Source organism: Dromaius novaehollandiae, chromosome 27 (assembly GCF_036370855.1).
Source record: "Dromaius novaehollandiae isolate bDroNov1 chromosome 27, bDroNov1.hap1, whole genome shotgun sequence".
Lineage (NCBI taxonomy): Eukaryota > Metazoa > Chordata > Aves > Casuariiformes > Dromaiidae > Dromaius > Dromaius novaehollandiae.
Window position 1 is genome coordinate 2504715 of NC_088124.1, and position 19287 is coordinate 2524001.

Here is a 19287-nt window from a genome sequence, read left to right on the forward strand (position 1 = left end):
TAACTTACTAAAAATGTGTTTTATTGTTTATAAATGAATAACAAAAATCCCTGCAGGTGCGGGGCAGCCCAAACCGCTGCTGTATTTTTCCATGCACCAGTTTGGATTAAAGCATCTTCCTGCCTCGTTTGCACGGAGGGAAACGGGCACGGGGCGGCTAAAGCCGACCCCACGAGGCACCAGGTTTGGATTTAGCGTCTTTATCCCAGCAGCCTCCCCAGTATTGGCTTATTGCTCCTTCCTCTGGCTTTTCTGGCGTCTCTACGGCTTGCGAAAGCGCTGGTGGTTACATGGCGAGCTGCGGCGGGGAGGGAGAGAAGCTCCCGGGCTGCGTTGTGCCCCTTGTTTCGGCGAGGAGAAGAATTGGGGGCGAAGCTTCAAGGGCTGAGCGAGGCTCGCGGAGGGGTTTGGCCGGTGGTGGCTCGTCCCCGTCCTTCGTCCTGCCCGGGGGGACCGGCACCCCCACCCGCAGGCGGTTTCCCTGCTCTGGTTGGGGCTCTACATCGAGCCCAAACTCCTTTTGGGGGCTGGTGTTGGGGTCCCAAGCTGCCCGGCTCCCCCTTTCCCAGCTCTTGCGCCCCAGCAGGAGGGTGGCAAAGAGGTGCTGGAGGAGGACGAATTCGGGGGGCACCCGGGTGGCCCAGTCTCGGCCCCTGCCCGGGGGGGCTCACGTCGTCCAGCCGGGCAGCCCACCCCCCTCCTTGGCTTTCCCCCGCAGCGGCACCAGCGCGGGCGCCTTGCCGGTGTTTGCTGGCACCGCTGGGAAGCGGGGGGGGCCCGGGGGGAGGCCGGGCCACGCGTAGAGGCTGTCACCGCCGGCGTGGCGGCCCGGTGAGCCGGGGACGCCCGCGAAGCCGCCGCCGTTGCTGCGAGCGTGGGGGTACGGAGACAGGCGGGGGGCCGGGATGCTCTCGGGGGCCGCGCGGCAGGGACCGGCCGGGCTGCCGGTGCTTGGCCACAGGTTATTCTGCAGCTGGAAAAAGGGAAAACGAAGCCCAAAGCGAAGGAGGGAGGCCGGGTTAGTGCCAACGGGGGTGGCAGCATGCAGCCCCCATGGATTCCCCTCCCTGGGGTGCAACTCGAGGGATGCTGTTGCTTCGTTTCAACGACCCGGGGGGATCATCCTGATTGAAATGCTGTTTTTTGGGTTTTTTGCACACAAGCTTTCCTCCGCGGGAGCGGTCGCACGCCCTGTGGGACGCGGTTTGCTGTGCCGATGCCCTGCATCACCCTCCCTGGTCCAGGTCCCTCTCGATGCTGCATCCCCCGGGATGGACCCCGCATGGCATCGGCGAGGGGGAGGTTGGGCAGGGGGGGACGGGCCCATCCCCAGCGCCGTTGCCTCCGAGAAGCGAGGCTTTGCGTTCAACCGCTGCGTGCAACCCGGAGCAACGAGAGGGGAAACTTGGACAAATGCAATTTTTGGTTTTTTTTTCTCCCCGTTTTAGGCACGTTTCCTGGTGCCTGGCAGAGTGCGGCTGGCCGCATCCCAAGCAGGGGGGGGATTTGGGCTGCCGTCAGGCTCGCTCCCTCCTGGAAACCCCCCCTCGGAGCCTGCTCCGGAGGGTCCCTGAGCCCCGGCGGTCCAACTGCCGGCCATGTGGCTGCCTGAGCCGGCCCAGACGCGGCAAAATCCCGCCAGCGGAGCCGAGGAGCTGGGGAAACTCGGCAAAGGCGAGGGCTGAGCCCCCCCAGCCCTTTTCCCCCCGGGGCCGTGTGCTTTTCCCCATTCTCTGGCTCTGAAATCCCTCTGCGGATCCAAGGGGGGGTTTTGCCCCGTGGTGGGGCAGATGCAACCGCAGGACCCTGGCACGGCTGCGGTGCGAGCGGTCGGCTCGGGGCCCCGGGCGGGAGGGAGCCGTCGCGGGGGTTTCTCACCTCCTGGGCTTTGCCGTAACGCTCCCGTTTCCGCCACTTGGCCCGGCGGTTCTGGAACCAGACCTGGAGGGAAGGGACGAGGCATCGGGCCGGCAGAAATCCCTGCGTCCCTGCGGCGCTCACCTTTGCGCTGCTGCTGAGGGGGGGACCGGAGGCTGCGGGGGGGGGCACAGGAATCCCTGCCTGCCCCAGGGCAAGACGGACTGCTGCCGATCCAGTCCCAAACTGGTCTTCCCAGCATAGAAAGACCCTAATGCAACCCATCCCAGCTGGTTCCCTCTCCAGACTGCAGCTTCTCCAGGGCGGTGGATGGAAAAAGCTCCCTTGGGTGCACAGCGTCCGTGATTGCCGGCCTTTTGCATTAGCAAAGGAGCAAAAATCTCCCTCATCTTTCTTGGGAAATAACCAGTCCTGCTTCTTCTCTCCCCACGCTCCGGGCCTCGATTGCCAAAGGTTTCGACACAGGACGAGGCTCTTTCTCCAGGCTCTCGCTCGCGCAGACCCACGTGCACGTCCGTGCTGCTGGATGGGACCGGCAGCATCTCCCAGGGGTCCCAGCGAGGAGGCCGCAGTACCGGGATGCCCGCCACGGGCATCACAAGTTTGCCAGTAATTTCACCTAAACCCACCCCAAACTGCAGCTTGGCGCTGGCTCAGACCCCCACGGGGAGCCCAGACCCCTCGGCTCTGGCCACGGGGCTTTGCCGCCCGGACGCTCGCGCTCGCTTCGTTATCCGCCCGCCTTCGCTTTCCCTCCCCGCCGGGCGCCCCTCCGAGCCGCCTCCGCTGCCGCTTCCAACCGGGGGCCTCAAACCACATGGAAACGCCTCGGGAAAGAGCTCCGCTCGCCTGATGGAGCGCGGTGCCAGCGGAGCCGGGGCGGGAGGGCTGGGCGGCCTCCCCGAGCCCCGCGGACCCCTCGCGCGGGGCTGTGCCGTAGCTCCGGGCTGCTGCTATTCCCGGGCCGGATGCTGCCGTGGGTCAATGCGGGGAGGGAGCTCGGGGAAGTTTGGTGGAAGCGGGGGGAGATGCGTGATCTTTTGTGTGCGTCGCACCAGGGGAGTTTGGTGGGGAGCTGAAAGCAGCCCCCCAATTTTCGCTGCTCTCCGCAGGCTGGGCCCCCCCGGTCCCGGCCTTACCTGCACCCTCGCTTCGGTCAGGTCCGTCCTCAGCGCCAGCTGCTCCCGGGCGTAGATGTCCGGGTAATGCGTCTTCTGGAAGACCTTCTCCAGCTCCTGCAGCTGGAAGGTGCTGAAGGTCGTCCTGTTCCTCCGCTTCTTGGCCTTGCTCTTCCCCGGCGCCGGGGGCTCGGCGAGCCCGAGCGCCGCGGGGGCTTTCCACGGGCCGCGGCAGGCCCTGGGCGCGGGGTGGCACCCGGCTTTGCAGCCCCTCTCGCTCCCTGCGGGCGAGATGCACGGGACGGGGTGGCGTTAAGGGAGCCAAGAGCCCGCTGCGCCCACGGACGGGGCCAGCGGTCCCCAACGCGCGTGTGGCACCCAGCGGGCAGGGAGGGGGCGAAGGCCACGTTGCTGAGCTGGTCCCCGAGTGAGCATCGTGCCCGGGTGCGTTTTCGGTTACCGCGCCGGCGCTCGTCCCCGCAAGCCCCGTCGGGGCAGAATCCACCCTGCTCGGCTCTGCCTGGGGCAGGGACAGCAGATCCATCTGCAACCCCGAGCGGTCCCGGGCTTGGACCGCGTCCAGCCCCCCCTTCCCGGGGCACAGGCACGGTGGGATTCGGCCCGTTCCAACGCGCCCGGCTGCCTCTGCCCGCCCCGGGCCGGCGTTTCCCTACGGCTATAACTCTCCGGAAACCATTTAGAAAGGAAGAAACAAAAGAAATCCCTTTGCTCCGAAGGAGATCCCGCTCCGTTTGCGCAGCCCCTCTGGGAAGAGCTGCCTTTCCCCACCGGCACAGGCGGCTCGGCAAAGCCGGCGGGCTCGGAGCGAGCTCCGGGTGCCGTCAGCTCCCCGGAGGAGCCGAGCGGAGCAGCCAGGCCGGCCCCGGCGGAGGGGGAAAAAAGCGGCAGGGACCGAATGCACGGGGGGGGGCGGGGGGAGAGCCAGAGCCCCCCGGCAGTGGGACAGGGACTTCACGCAGGGAGGAAACAAGCTGAAAATCCTGTTTTCCGCCCGTTTCACCCCTCCGGGGCACCAGCTCCGGAGATGGGGCTTGGGGTGGGGGGGACCACCAGCCCCCCTCCCCGGGCTTCGTCTCCGCAGAGGCACCAGGGCTTCAGCCCTGCGGAGAGGCAGGATCAGGCCCACCGCTGGGCCCTGGGGACCCTGCAGCGCTTCGAGGCCGTTTCTCCAGGTTTTCTCTCCCGGCGAGGGATAAAAATCGCCTCTTTGGGGACAGTTGCTCTTTCCCGACCCGTTACCATCACATCCCAACCCGGGGGGACGGGGTCCCCCAGCCCCGCGCACCCCCTCGGGTCGCCGCACGCCACGGCGGCGCTCAGCCCCCAAAGCGGCCTTTTTCCTGACTTTCCTCTTTCATTTTTGGTTGTTTCCTAATTAAGGCAATTTGGGGTTACTACGTGCAGCCGAGAGCCGAGGGGCAGCTGCTTTGAATTAACGGGAAAACATTATCTCCGGAGGGGGTTTGAGGGGTGATTTTTCTCTCCGTCACCGGTGCCTCCGCGAGCGGACGGTGGGTAACGGCAGCGGGAGCGCGGCCGCTTCGCCATTTCCTCCCCGCTTTGTCTTCCCAAGGACTCGGCCAGGCCAGGGGATTTTAACGATTAAAACCAATTGATCCGATCCCGGAGCCAAGACCAAAACCGATCAAACAAACAAAAAAAACCCCAAAGCGAAAGAGAAAAACCCGATGCGCAAATCGGTCCGATAAACGGGTTGGATTTGTGTTTTTTCCCCGTTTTGAAGGCTACGCGCTGCATTTCCGAGCGACCTGCGGGTTTCGGCGTTGGAGACAAATAAATAAACATCCAGAAAGAAGCAAAAGGCAGGAAGGGAGCAGGACACGGGCGTGTGGCTAAATAAACGCGGAGTCGCAAGGGGACAAAGCGGGTGGGAAAAGGGAAGACGGGGATGATCCCCCCCAAACCGACACCCCCAGAAGATTTTGCGGCGCTGGCGGAGGCAGCAGCTGGGGAAGAGCTGCACGGTTACGGGGTTAAACGGGAGGACAGAGGAGCCCTCGAAGGGGTCGTTACCGGCGGGACGGAGCGGGCTCTCCCGCGGCCGGCGGCGAAAACGGAGCGGCCGCAAACGAAATCGGCCGCCGCCGACGCCCATCGCCGCGGCGGCGGGGCGCGGGCAGCAGGTAAGCGCGGGTGCGGCGGGGCGGCGGCGGCCGGTGCTTGCGGGCTCCGTCGCTACCTGCTTTGCTGGTGCCCGTTGCCCCGCTCGCTTTTTCCTTATATTAAAAATCCCCTGCAGCAATGCGGGGGGGGGGGTAAAAGCGGGGGGGGGACGGGAGGGTGTGTGTCGCGGGGTGAGTCCGCCGCGGTCCCGACAGTCGCGACAGCAGGGCGCACGGCGGCCGCCGGCCCGAGTCTCTCTCCCACTTCTTTTTCTCCCTTTTTTTCTTCCTCTTTTCTTCCCTCCCGAGCCCACAATTTTTTTTTTGGGGGGGGCGGGGGGAAGGAGCCCGGCAGCCCCGGCGCCGTGCGCGCACCGGTGCCTCCCGCGGAGCTCGGGGCCGTGTCGCGACAGCGGAGGGGGGTCGGCGACAGGGCGGCCTGCGGGGGGGGGGGGCAGAGGGAGGCTTCGGGGCAGGGGGCTGCGGCCCGGGAGGCGGCAGCGGGGCGGGCGGAGGAGCCGGGACCCCCGGGGCAGCCCCGGCGTGGGGTCCCGGCCGCCCCGCGTCCGTCGCGGGGGCCGAGGGGGCTCCGCCACCCCTGGCCTTGCCGGGCGGCAGGATCAGGCCCTCCCCGTGCGGGCCTGGGCCCCGCTTCGCCTTGGGGAGCGGCCGCCCCGCAAAGCGGGGGGCGGAAAGAGGGGAAGGAGAAAGGAGGAAAGAAAAGCAGACGGGGCCGGGAGGGGGGTGGCAGCCCCCCGGCTCCCCCCCCACGCACCCCGCCGCTCGCCCCGGTACCTGCAGCCCCGGCGGGGTAGAAGGGCTTCCCATTGACGGCCACGGCGGGGGGGCCCGGGCCGGCGGCCCCCAGGCCCCGGGGCTCTGCCTGCTCCGGGGGGCAGCGGGCCAGGCGGGGGCCGAGCGGCGGGGGCCGGGGGGGTCCCGGGGGGAAGGCCGGGCAGCCCTGCGCCTCCATGTCGCGGGTCGGAGGGGCCGGGGCGGCCGGCGGGCAGCGGATTTTGTGCGGGGCCGGACGGCGGGGGGACGGTGCTGGTGGGGAGGGAGGGATCGCCGAGGCCCCCCCCCGCCCCGACACTCGCACACACACACGCTCGCCCACCCCAGCCCACTTCCACCGCTCCACGGCCGGTCACGTGCGTCCTCCCATCCACTTTATTAACCCCCTAATCCCAGTTCCCCCCGCAGCCCCAAACCAGGACGCCTGGGTCCCTTTCCGGGACAGCTCGGCGGGGCTGGGCGGCAGGAGAAGCCGCCTCCAGCTTAAGGCTGTTGGGGGGGGTCCTAGTCCTGCCCCCCTTCTCTGCCCGGCGTCTCGGAGCTGCAGGAAATGCCCAGGGCCCTTCCCCAGCGGAAAGCTTCACCCCCAACCGCGACGAGCAGCTGGAAATCCCAGGCAGGGGCAGAAATCGCCCTCTTTCCCTGGTCTTTCCCGAGACCCTCTGGCGTCTCCCCCTTCCCAGGCTGCCGGGACCCGGGAGCGTGCGGCTTTTCCCTCCCGGCGGCCGCGCTGAGGCCTGGGCAGGTTGGTTCGCGGATGAGCGGGACCCTGAGAGACGGGACGGAGGCCACGCGGGGCTCTGCTCTGGCCTCCGCGGCCGGACCCTCCGGCTGCCTCCCCTCAGCCCTCCCTCGCTCCGGCTCGCGCGGATGCCTCCGAGCGTGGCCGGGGGCCGGGCAGCAGCCGCAGCCCCCCCGGCCTCGGGCTTTGTGCCGTTCCCGCTGTCGAGGCTCCTTTTGCAGAGGCCCTTTTACAGGGCCGGGGTCTCCGGATTCGGCCTGGGCGGACGGGCCGTGGGGCGGTTTCCCCCCCCAGCAGCCTGCGTTTGGCTTTTGCAGTGGGCGACTGTTTTGGGGGCAAAAACCAGGGAGAAGGGAGCAGAGCTCGCCTGAATTTTTCTGTTTCACCTTTTTGCTCCTCCGCACCGATCCGCTTCGGCTCCGCTTGCTCGGGGAGCAGTAAGGGGGGGCTCCGGGGCCCAGGCGTTCGGCCCTGCTGTTGAACAGGGGGTGGTTAAGCGCAAAATGATTGGGGGCAGGTTTGGAAATTCAGAGCCTTGGCGTCACGGTGGAAAAGCTCAGTGTCACTGCGGAGAATAAATAACAGGCGGAGAAACGAGCATCTACCCAGGCAGGGAGATGCTGCCTCACGCCTCCGTGTGCCGTTTTCCCCGACGCGTGACACAGACCCTGACTTTGATCCTAGAGCATCGCTCGGTGCGACAGATCTAGAGGAAAAAAAAAATAGCTGCGGGTATTTATTGAGGGATGGGAAGTTGTCCGGCCGGGCTGGGAGCCCGGGGGCTGAGCCGAAGTGGAGCAGCAAAGCCAGAGGCGAGGGGGGACCAGGTGGATCGCGGACCTACGATGCTAAAGAGCAGAACAATAATATAACACCGACCGTTAAATAACGTCCTGCAGCGCAGGCACGGTGCAAATAGGAAATAAAAAGACTCTTGCTTCGACGGGCGTGTGATAAAAGTCTAATCCGCACGTCTCGACAGCAGTTAGGGGGTTGGTGCAGCCTTGTCAGGCTGTTGCAACACCCAGCGTTATCGTAAGGGCTCGTGGCGTGGTGGGCTGTAAATCACAGTGTAGCGCGGGCTGAATTTTCCAGCAACTGGTTTGGGCAGACGCACTTGCAAAAAAATAGTGGCTGGATTTAACGCTGGGCTCCGGCGCGTTCTGGCAGCCTGTCGCAGCCTTCGCCGGAGGCTGGCTCTGCCTGGCCGCATCCCGCGCCCGCGCCGCTCCCCTCCGAGTCCTGCTCCGCACGCAGCCCCTTCCCGACACTTTCCCTTCCCCGCGGCTGGCGTCGCCAAGCATTTTTCCCTTTTAGCCTGTCCGCAGCTTGCTGTGCGTTGTGAATTATTGCTGAACAGGGACTAGAAGTCCTTTGGCACGCAACAAGTCATTAAGTTTTATTAAACTTAGCACAACTCCCGTGAAGGCTTATTGGTTTCGGTGCGCAGCTCCCAGCTTTACTGCTGGCATTTAAAAGCTTTTAATAGCAGAGGGATGGGAGCGCTGGGGCTTCCCTGGGGACGGGCGGGATGGTTTGGGATGCGGCGCCTTGCCGGGAGCCCGTCGCTGCCCTCCGCCCGGGGTTGTCCCATCTCCATCGCCGTTTGCTGGATGGGGGTACGCAGGTCGCTGCGGACCGTGGTGCTCCCAGGGCTCGCTGGCCACCGCTCGCGGTCGTTTGTCACAAACCAGGACAGTTTGTGGGAGGAGGAGGAGGAGGAGGAGCATCCCCACAAAGTTCTTGGCTGAGAAGTTTTGCGGAGAAGCTTTTCCCGACATCCGACTCGGATGTGGCCGCAGGGCTCGTTCTGTTCCTGGGTCGAAGCGGCTTTTTGTGCCCCGGTTTTGTTTGGTTGCGCGTCCTGCCAAGTGAATCACGGCAAGAGGTTTGCAAAGTCCTCTGGGAGGAGCCCAGCGGGACGCTCTGCGTGCAAACGTTTTCTGTTTTCAGTTTCTCCCTTGCTTACTGCGAGGAGGATTTTTTTTTCCCCTCTGAAAATCCCCTTGGCTCGCCCAGCTGGCACGCTCAAACATCTCGGAGAGCCGCCTCTCCTCCCCGGGATCATGAGATGCCGCCGAAGAGCTCGGCAGGCGTCCGGGAGCGTTTGCATAGTTTTGTGGCTTGGAGGAAGATTCTGCATAACCGAGACCTGCGAAGTTACCACGAGCTTTGGAAATGCTCTCAAGGCGTGAAGCGGTCAGGACCAGGACCGGGATCCTCCTGCTCCGAGGATGCGTTTTCCGTCCCTGCCTCCTGCAGCATTTCTGGTGCCTCCCTCCGAAGGTGCTGAGCTCCACCAGCCCCGTCACCGACCCAAGCCAGGAGGTCCCCAGTGCCCAACCGACGCCTCGGCTCCGATGGGCTGAGCCGCGGGAGGTGACGGCCACCCCGATCCCCTCGGTTCGTGCCAGCCTGCAGCGAGTCTCCGTTTCCCGGCTCCGCAGCGGGCGCGCTGCGAGCAAGTCTCCGAGGGCAAGCGGGGGCCGCGGTCCAGCCAATGGGCTTTTCCTCGAGGGATTTCATTTTTAGCTTTATTTTAGTTTTTCCCTGTGCGATCTGCAGTTTGGGAAGCAGTCGCGTTCCTGGAAACCTGCTGAGAAGAAGCTACAACTTCCTCCCGAGAGCCCGGCGGCAGCTCGGTTCAGCGGGGCTCCGGCACACTTGTTTCGCTGTCAGGGCTGAAGGACCAGGTCTGGGGACCACAGTCCCCCTGGGGACACGGGACATCGTTAGTTCCAAAGCACCTCCGCCCCGTAGCATCCCTGGCTGTGCCGGGCGACCAAGGAGGCCCTGAGCTTGGAGGCTGTTCTCCAGCCCGGTTGCTCCTCTCCGTAGCCACGTCATCTCCTCGGCTTGGAGAAACGCCGTGGATGGAAGAGGGCAGCTGGGACGACGGGACGAAGGCCAGCCCTTGGCGGGAGATGTGGGGCCAGGGAGGACGTGGGACTCGGCCGGCCGCGTTGGCTGCTCTTCTGGTCGCGTTCCCACCACCCAGCCGATGAGCCCTGGGCTTGTCTCGGCTCTCTAATCCCCACCTGAGGCTTATTCCCGGCTGGGTGCCAACATGATCTTCTAGTTTAAGGCTCGGGCAGGTCCCTGTGTCTCGCTGAGGTGCCGTTTTCTCCTCCGTAAGGCGGAAAAAATTATCGGGGCCCGGCGGGATGGCGCCCTGGGAAGCGCGGGGAGGAGCGCGCGGTGCGTGCTGAGCTCCTCCCGGGCCTTTTTGGGCAAGTTTTACGGCGAAGGGTTCAGCCTCTTCTCCAGCAATTAGTTTTTACGGATCTCCAGCTTTGCTCGGATCAAACAGCAGCCCCTCTCTAAAGGGGGGTGGTGGTAATTTTCCATTTTCCAAGCGCCCATAAAACTGCAGCAAAAAAAAAAAACCTCAGGGCAACCCTACGACGGCGAAGGGAATCCGCTTCTTCGCTTGCATTTCTTTTTTTGCTAAAACAGCAGCGAGACCGCAGCTTCGATCCTCAGCCCTTGCCCATCCGCACGTCCCCCTTGGCCTCACAAACATCCCAGAAAATCTCTCTCAAAGGAAGCCCAAACGCAAACATGTTCCCACATATAATAATAATAATAATAATAATAATGCATGAATGCCACCTGTTCTTTGTCACACATTTGCAGCCACCTAGATATATCCTCAGACAACTTCACTGCGTGCAAATGCGTATTATGCACATAAACACCGTGTATTTCTGCACAGCAGCCCACGAACGTTGGACCACGCAGGCACGCGGCTGGATTGCAGCCGCGGGGCGACGCAGACGCGCGTCTTGCCCACGTAGTTGCATAAATACAGAAGTTGGTACAGAAATGTTATGGTCGGATCATCTATTCGCATAACCCTGCAGAGCCACGTTACAGCCCTGCGGATGGAGCAGGCGGGGATACGCGTGTTGCAATAACGTGCGTTCCCGCACCGATGGCAACAAGTAGGATTTTCTGGGCTAATTCATGGAAAATTGCAGTTTTGGGAGAGTTTTGCAGTGTTGTTTTTAAAAGCAGCAAGTTAACGTGTCGTTCTGGCAGGGCTTTCAAGGCGACGGCTTGGAGCTGTCGCTCCCGGACGGCGCTCTGCGTCCGAGCGTGCCGTAAATTAAGGACAGCAATACCGAGGGAGGAGACGAAATCCGGGAAAACAAACTGCGTTCGCTGCAGGCTGAAGCGAACGCGGCAGGAAAGCCAGGCTGAGCAGCTTTGGTTTCCGTTTGCATTTCATGCAGGAAAAAAAAATCATTATTTTGGCTCGATTCAGTGCAACGTCAAAACTAGCAGTTCTCTGCAGCTGCCAAATTAAAAAAGGAAAAGAAAAGGAAAAAAACGAGTGTTTGCAAAGCGCTTTTGAGATGCGACGGCCTCTGGATGAGTGATCTGAGCAAATCGGCTTAATTCCCTCGGGTTCGGTGCAGCTAGGCTGTTTCCGAGGAACCGAGGATCCTTGCAGGCAAGGATGGGGGTTGGATTTACACCCATTCGGTCGCCTCGCCTGCTCGTTTCGCTGCTTAATTTGGTCTCTATTAACTCCGCTTTACGACGGCTGCGGAGCTGCATGGAGCCTGCTGCCGCCCCCGGGCTCGGTCCCCTCCTGCGTCCCCGAGCCGAGTGCCTCGAGCTGGCGGTGCAAAGCGCCCGTGTGGCTCGGGGCTGGTTTGTGCCTTATTGAGGCAAGATTTGTGCTTTGTGCATGGAAAATGGGGAGGGAGGTTATTTGGGGCTGCTTTGGAAAGGGCTTTGGGATGCTACATTCAGGTGCTGGGTCCCTCGTGGCACTCCTGAACTAAAATTAAAAAACTGAAAAAAATATTAAAAATAAAAAATATTAAAAATAAAAATATTTAAATTAAAAAATATTAAAAATAAAAATATTTAAAAATAAAAAATTTAAAAATAAAAAATAAAAAAATTAAAATAAAAAAATTAAAAATAAAATTAAAAAAAATAAAATTAAAAATTACAAAATATATATGTTTAAAAAATTAAAATAACTAAAATGGGGCGGAGAGGAGGGCAAACGGCAGCGCGAGCCGGCGGCAGCCGGGTGCCGCGGGGATTTGGGGAAGCCGTCGGCCTCGGCGCTCGGGGTTTCGCGGCATCGAGCCCCGTTAAAGCCATATTCGGGAGCAGAAGGGGACTCGGGAATCCTAAAACCCTTGGAGGAAGCCCTTGCCCTCCCCTGGTGATGGATGGATTTACCCATCTCGTGCCCTAATGAGCCGTTCCCGTAAATTATACGCACCGGGATGGAAGAAATCTTGCTCCATAAATCAGGGCCGAGGTTGTCGAGCGCCGCCTGCGCCGTGATCCCAGCGAGCGGCATCTCGGAGAGCCCAGGTATCGCCGCCTCCCTCGCAAAATCCCAATAAATCTGGGAGTAATCATTCCCGACACAGAGCCAGAAAAAGCACCAGAAAACTTCTTCTTCCCTTAAAACGTAAGGGGAAAATTTATTGCAGGGAAAGAACGAGCTTTCTCCCGAGAGTCCGCAACAAACAGCGATGCAAGAAACCCCCCCGGAGGCGAATCCCCATCAGCCCCCCAAAATCGGGGGAGAGACTTTTTGGGGGAAAAAAAGGGGGGAAAAACCCCGAGCCAACTGTCTTCAAAGCGAAAGGGCAGCGAAACCTAAGCGGAGCCAACGTGCCGCGGCCCGCTGCCTTCTGGTTTGCATTTAGCTTTTTTCTTTTGGGGGGGATCCCCCCCTTTCCGAACCTCCTCCTTCCTTAAGGGGAAGATTTATTTTATTCGCTGGCCGACACCTGAAAGCAATCGGCTCTTTTTGGTGGCTGGCGATGAGGGGGAGGACGGGGCAGCCGTCCCCGGGGGGAGCCGTGTTTTCTCGCCGCTCCCGCTTGCTTTTCCTTCCCCCCGCCGCGGTCCCGGCTCGGGGACGTCCCCGGCCTTCCCGGGCGTTTCGGAGCGGCGCTCGGCTGCTGCTTCCCGGGCAGGAGCCCTTTGCGGGCGGCAGAGGCTGTGATGAGCCCCGCTGCCGGGCGAGATCTCCTCGGATGGATGGATGGAGCCACCTGGGATGGACCGAGCCCCTCGGCCACGGCGGCAGAGCCCGGGTGCACGGCGCTGTACGGCCGGGAGAGCCTCCGTCCCAGTGCTCCGGGCGTTTCGGGCCGCGGTTTGCTCCCTCAACGGAGGGAACAGGACATTTCCCAGCCCCGAGGGCTGGACGAGGAGACGATATTGGGCGCCTGCCCCGGCTCCCCGTGCTGGGAGGGGGGAGATCGACGTCCTCAGCAGCTCGGATTGAGGTGCTCAGGTCCATGACGGATGGACGGATGGATGGAAAGAGGAGGATGAGGGCTGCGAATGAGACAAGGCAGTGGGGCCGGACAAGGATGGTCCAGAAGCATTTAAGCATTGGAGGCACCTTCTAGCATCAGTTATTTGGGCCGGAAAGGCAAAGCTGGCCAGACCTCACACACACCATGTCCCTGGGCTGTGGAGAAGCTCTTCCCTCAACCCCGGAGGCTGTCTGGGCTCAGGAGACCTTGGCCTTGGCAAGCGAAGGCTGGTTCGGGTTTCTCTGGGGGGTTTGTGCCCACCACCACCGTGTTTTTGCAGAGCACTGGATGGGTCATAGCAGCCCCCAAACTGGTCCTCACCTCCAGGCCGTGTCGATGGGAAGAACCGAGCAGGGGCGCTGGGAGGGACGTGGAGCAGCTCCAGGGAGCGGAGCGGTCACCGGGAACGCCAGCCCCAGTGTCCTAGCACCCGAATCCACTCCAGGCAGTGGTATCCCATGACCACCCTGACCCACCGCCTTTATAATCTTCCTCACCGCCATCCCAGCGGACGCTCTCCTTGCCGGGGCGGTGGGAAGAATCGGCTTTTGCTCCGTGGCTTGGCTGTAGGTCTGCAGACAGGGCGTCTTGCCTGTCTCCTGGGTTTCTTCCCACCTTCTGCCGTCGGTGCCTCATCTCCGGATCCCCAGGGCCCCGGTGCTCTGTCCCCGCCATGACCTCCCCTACCTGACCCATGCAGCGAAAGGTTTCCTCCTTGCTCGCCCAGCTCTGATAAGGAGAACCAGAAACAGCTTTGACCTTTCAACTGCAAATCTCCCCGCAAGGAGCCGTAAGCTGTTCCACATCTCAAAGGTCCCGTGATCACACGCTAGGAAATAAAACTGTGCCGCTGGTCTTTTAAGCAATTTTACCCCTCGCCAAAATTCCCAGGCACCCACAAAACGCTCAGCTGAAGAGCATCGGGCAGTTCTAGCCCTGCTGAGGAACCGGTCCAGCATGTGCAACTTGTGTAAGAGGAGCCCGGGGTTAATCGGGGGTCTGGAGCGATGGACTGGCCACCGGACTGTGGTGCAAGTTTGCTCGCAGGCTGCGAGAGGCTTGTTCGAAATGGTTTTTGGGAAAGGATGATTTAACGCCTGGGATGTCAGCAAATGCTTCACGTGCAAATTTTCTATAAGCACATTTCCATCCTTGTTCCCTTTCTCGTCCCCAAAAGGGATGGTCCAGTTTGCAGCCAGCTGGGGTGCCGGTGACTTGTGCTGCTCTCTGCTTACGTCTCCTGAGCTGCCCCCGTTATAGGAAGACGATGGCTGGAGGTGTTGGAGCTCATTAATTGATTTAATTGGTATAAACACAACAGCAGGAGATGGAGCAGCCCTGCAAACGGCCTGGCGAATGCACCCAGGGTCCTTGGCGGGATGGGGCAGAGGTCCCACGTCTTCACCGCTGCTGGGACCCCACAAAATTAGGTTAGGGAGTGTGTTACTCTCCCCGCGGTGTGGATGCGGCCCGTGTCTTGCTACGGATGAGCCCCAGGGGGTGGAGGAGACCAGGGCAAGCGTGCAGCGGTACTTGGCCCAAATACTCCATGGCGTGGAAAGCTGGACCATCCTGGGTGATGGAGAGCCTGGCTCCGCCACCAAATCCGCCCCTAAACAACAGCAGCCTCCCCATATTTCCTCTGATATTAAACCTACATTCTCCCTGCTGCTGGTTAACCCCATTAACGGGATCTGAGCTGGTTCAAAGCCTTCGGAGCAGCAGGGGGGAAAGCTCGGAGCAATAAGTGGAGGTGACCCCTGCCAAACGGGCGTAAAAGATGTCTTCCTTCCGCTCCCGAAATAACCCACAGCATTTTCACATTAAGTCTCCATGCCCGGAGCGGTCGGGGAGGAAGAACTGGCCAGGATCAGCCCTTTCTGCTCCGAGCCAAGCAAGCGGCCCTTCCCTGGGTAACGGCACCTAAAGCCTCCCGGTACCCGGCTGGGAGGTATCACAGGGGCCGAGGTTTGGAGATCTGCGATTCCCCTTGCCCAGGATGTGCCGCCACTGGGAAATTCATCAAATCGGGGCAGTTTAGGGGGGAATCCAACATTTTAGGGGGTTTTGGTCAGGGGAAAACTTATGACGGGAGATGGGCATGATGGGGAAGAAGAGTTGATTCATTACTGTCTTTTTAGCCCTGCTTCTTCTGGGCCCTTCAATGGGGATTTTTTTTCCCCATGAGCCGGATCCGAGCCGGCTGCTCCCAGGCCAGCTTGGCTGTGTCTGCTGGTCCCAGTTGCTCCCCTCCCTCCTTCCCAATAGCACCTCTGTCCGTCCGTCTGTCTGCCCCAACAGTCCAGCCGTCCTTCCCTTCTCTCTGGGTTTTCTTCCAGCCCCGTTTTCGGGAGGACGTGGAGGAAACGGAGCCCTCCCGCTTCTCCCAGGGGCCTGTTTGACCCGCGGGGCTGCGCTCCCCCGTGCCGAGGACGGGGTTTAATGGGTCCCACCTGGCTCCTTGGCCATAGCGCGCTCTGAAACAGCCCCCGGTGCTCTTATCTCCGGGCTTTGAGCTCATCAGGGGAAGCAAATTTAATAACTTCACCGAGGGCACGAGCTCAGCCGAGGCTTTGCTTAGCATTAACCCCGCTTCCTCCGCCGTGTGGCGGAGCCACGGTTGTTAGCCGAGGCTGTGGGTCGCCGAGGGGGTGTAGAATACCCCTCTCTGTGCCCCCCCCCGGGAAATGCCGACCATGTGCCCCAGGGAGCCGTGCCAGGGGGCCCCCGAGCCCAGGCCGCACCGGGGGACCTGCTGGGCAGAGGATGAAGCTGGAGGCGAAGGTTAATTCCCAGCGGGGAGCAGTGAGGTTGCTGCGACAGCTTTCTCTCCCATCTGCACCCGATGTTGCTGCAGCATGGTTGGATTTGCCGGAAGGGCCGTTGCTTTTTGGAGGAAAAATGCTTCTTGTGTGAGGAACCGTTAGCCTTTTCCAGCCTGGCCTTATCCAACCTGGCCGGGCACAACGAGGGCTTTCTCCTGAGCCCTTCCGACCTGCTCCCGAGCTGCCAGGACCGGTGGTGTCTCCCAGCCCAGCCTGGGTGCTGCTCTCGTTGCATCCCTCCCCATCCCCTCCGGTCACCCCCTTCCTCCAGCCCTGTGACTTCTCCATGCTGTCTGCGGCTCTCATCGGACCTGCCGCGCCAAGACCAAGCACCCGCTTGCTGGCTCCAGCTTCTCCTGGCCACGCAGGAATGTGCGAGAGCACCTGAAGGCAAAGCCCGTGTTTATTGTTTTAATAAATACTGAGCAGATGGGTCTGTGGTGGGAGAAGCTCTCCCTGATGGACAGACCCGGAGGGAGAGGAGCTGGGAAGATGCAGGAGGAGGCGAAACCATGGTCCCATCCCCAGGTGCTGTCAACCACAGCCCTCACCTGTGCAGGAGGATTGACAGCAGCTGAGGAAGGGTTGGCTCCATCTGTTAAATAGCTGTTGTCTCCCCTCCTCTCCTCTCCTCTCTTGGCTTTTAGGGGGTTTGGGGAGGCTCAGGGCTAAACCCTGCTTGGAGCTGAGCTGTAGGGGTGGACTGACCCAAGGGGTGATGGGCCTGGTGCTCTGTCTTCCCCATCCCTTTGTCCTTCCCGCCTGGAAATGGTTCCTGTCTCTGCTGTGGTTGCACATGAAGCTGAGCAGGGCGGACGCTTGCATGCAGCCTCGGTGCAGGGTGTGCGTGGCTGCAAGAGGTGAGCGCTACATCCTTCCCGGAAAAGCAATTCCCGATGGTTTCATGTGCGCTCCAGGCCCTGTTGCGCAGCCCCAGGGTGAATCCCGCTTGCTCCTCTCGCGTGTACCCCCATGGCACAGGAGCAGCCAGGACAGCAGGCAGCTTTGGTCTGAAGGCATCAGTCTCCAAATGTGGTGCTGGCTCCCAGGGCCTCCCATCAGGCCCAATTTCCTGCGGGCTGCGGTGATAAGAGGCTGATCCTCAGCTGTGGAAACTTGATGCCCTGGTGTCAGGGAATGAATGTCCCCAGGGACTGTGGAAAGGCAGCTGAGAATAAGCAGATCTTGCTGGTTTCCCTCATCCTCTCTGCCAAGAAAATGAATGTGTTTAAAGGATGTGTATGGTCTTAGTGCCGCTCTCCGGCGCTGAGGTTGGAGTGCATCATCCTGGCGTTGGTTTCTGTGCAATGAAAAGTTGCTGGACCCACTGTGCCTACTGAAACACCCAATAAAAACTTGAATATTTCTCACGGTGTAATTTTGTCCCTTCCAGGCTTTGCTGTGGTCCCTTTGCCTCGTCACTGAAGTCCCAGGGACTCGCCGGTGCCACCTGCTCTCTGGTAAGAGTTGATCCAAGAGAAAGGCTGTGATTTTCCTAACACTTTTCCATCTCCCATCACCCTACTTGGGGTCTGGACTAGCCCTGTTCAACAGGGGACTTGGCTGCCAGTGAAAGGAGGGAGAAAACCCTCAAATCTCTCCCCTGGGGTGGTCTGAGAGGCAATACTTGGCAGGCAGTGGGTGCTATGGGGTCTGGCAGGTGAGGGATACTGATGGGATACTGGTTTAACTGGGCTCGAAGGTGATGCCCCACATTGAAGTGGTCCTGCTAGCACCTTTTCCCCCCCCGCTGGACCCTCTGCTTGGCCCTGACACCCTTTATCCCCACTCTGAATAGCATCATTGCAGAGCAGAGCTGCCCTAGTCACCTCTTTTTGTCCTCCCCAAATCTGCCTGAAAACCTCTGCTGCTATTTTCCTTCTTAATCCACTCCCCAGCTCTCCCTGACCCTGGCGTGGGACCGAGAGGGACATCATGTGAAGGACCCCCACCCCACTCCCGCCTGCTCTTGCTGTCCCCGTGCCAGGAAGACCTTGGGCAGAGTGCAAACGTTGCCTCTGGTCTGCAAACAGATTTTGGTGGTTTAGCCAGGTCTGATGGTGGCCCAGGTGCTGCCGAAGCAGGGCTGATGGGACCTGCTGCATGGAAATGGGGCAGGGGCTGGTCCCAGGGTGCTGGACACTGGAGCAAAGCTGGGTGCAGTCCCAGCCTGGGTTTGAGCTGGAGTGTCTAGCTGGGCTGAACGGGACAGGAGCATCCCTGAAACGGGCCCCTGGACCGGATGGGGCTGCTCGGGCTGGAAGGCAAGTCGGGCACAGCCAGACCTTGGAGGTCTTGGGCTCCATCCCTGCGTATTAGGCTCGGCCCCTCTTTGCCAGGCGTTGCAACCTGGAGCAGCACCTCCCAGGCCCAGCCATGCTGGAGAGAAACCATCTCCAGGTTTCTCCATCCCCTTCCCAAGCAGGAATTGGTCCAGCTCTGGGACTGCCCCATCCTGGCTGCCTGTGCTGGGGGGCAGAGGGAAGGTGTGAGCCTTACGCTGGAAAGCCAGACGTCACCGCGAGGCCGGCTGACCCTGGTCCGGTTTAGATCCGGTGCCCTGTGCGAAGCGCTGGACAAGCAGAGCTGATGCACGCCCAGAAATTGCCCTGATTTAACGGAGATGGTTTCTAGATCGGTTTGCAGCCATGCACCAGGCGCTGCAGCGATTGAACTAAACTGATTTTGTTAAGAGTCTCCTGGCCTGGGAGGCCGGGGGGGAAGCTGGCAGCGACGTATCTGGTGCAAGTCTGGCTGGGAGGTTTAATTCACAGAGGCCAGCTGGTTCCCACTGGATTATGGCGGGGCCGAATGATCTGTTTTTGCCCCCGGACACAGCAGACCTGTGTCGCGTTCCCCCCCGGGCGCTCGCGGGCAGAAACGTGGGCCGTGCACGTGGAGCGCGGAGCCTTGCCCACGCCGCACCGAGACGAGGGCGGCTCTGCAGCAGTGCCTGCTAAGCAGCCAAAATCCTCGCTTTCCACCCAAATAAAGTCGCAGCCAGAAAAAGGGCCGTATCCAGGGTAACGCGGATGCCTCGCAGCCTCTGTTTGGCAGCAGCCAGCTGAAAACCCCTTTTGCATCCGTGCAGGGGCTGATGGCTCTCAGCATCGCTCCTGGCCGTGCAGGATGGAGCCGGGGGCCTGCGCGGAGGGGACGCGGAGGGTCCCCAGGGTCTCCCAAGGTGCGGGGTTTGCTCTGGGCTCCTGCACAAGCTTTGCAGGGCCCTGCAGGGATCCGCCACTGCCATCTAGTGTCAACGGGAGCCCGGGAGCGGGGCGAAGCTGCGGGGCTGGCGCTTGCTGGCTTTGCACCCTCGCTCCTCTGCCTCTCGGTGATGTGCTTGCAGCGGGTGCTGCCTTGGTGCAACCTCTGGATGGCTGGTTTTGGAGCTGAACCACCTCCCCGGTTCCCCTGCCGTGATTGATTGCTTTGCTGCAAGGATGCAGGATTTCCTGACCATCCTCCTCCGTGCAAGGG

General features: G+C 61.3%; 1 protein-coding gene and 1 long non-coding RNA gene across 7 annotated transcripts in view; one reads left to right on the forward strand and one right to left on the reverse strand.

Moving 5' to 3' along the window:
* ALX3 (ALX homeobox 3) lies at positions 1-6188 on the reverse strand. The gene is made up of 4 exons (XM_026112037.2): positions 5936-6188; positions 3018-3277; positions 1879-1941; positions 1-973 (listed from the first exon to the last, which is right to left on the reverse strand). The coding sequence occupies exons 1-4, from the start codon at positions 6111-6113 to the stop codon at positions 668-670; spliced, it is 807 nt and encodes a 268-aa protein (XP_025967822.2). The 5' UTR covers positions 6114-6188; the 3' UTR covers positions 1-667.
* LOC112990378 (uncharacterized) overlaps positions 4447-19287 on the forward strand; it is a 27075-nt gene continuing 12234 nt past the window's right edge. For 5 of the 6 annotated variants that reach the window (XR_010385197.1, XR_010385200.1, XR_010385198.1 and 2 more), the window contains exons 1-2: positions 4447-5161; positions 17201-17267. This is a non-coding gene — a long non-coding RNA (uncharacterized LOC112990378). The remainder of the gene's footprint in view (positions 5162-17200; positions 17268-19287) is intronic. The other variant, XR_010385201.1, reaches the window with a different exon arrangement.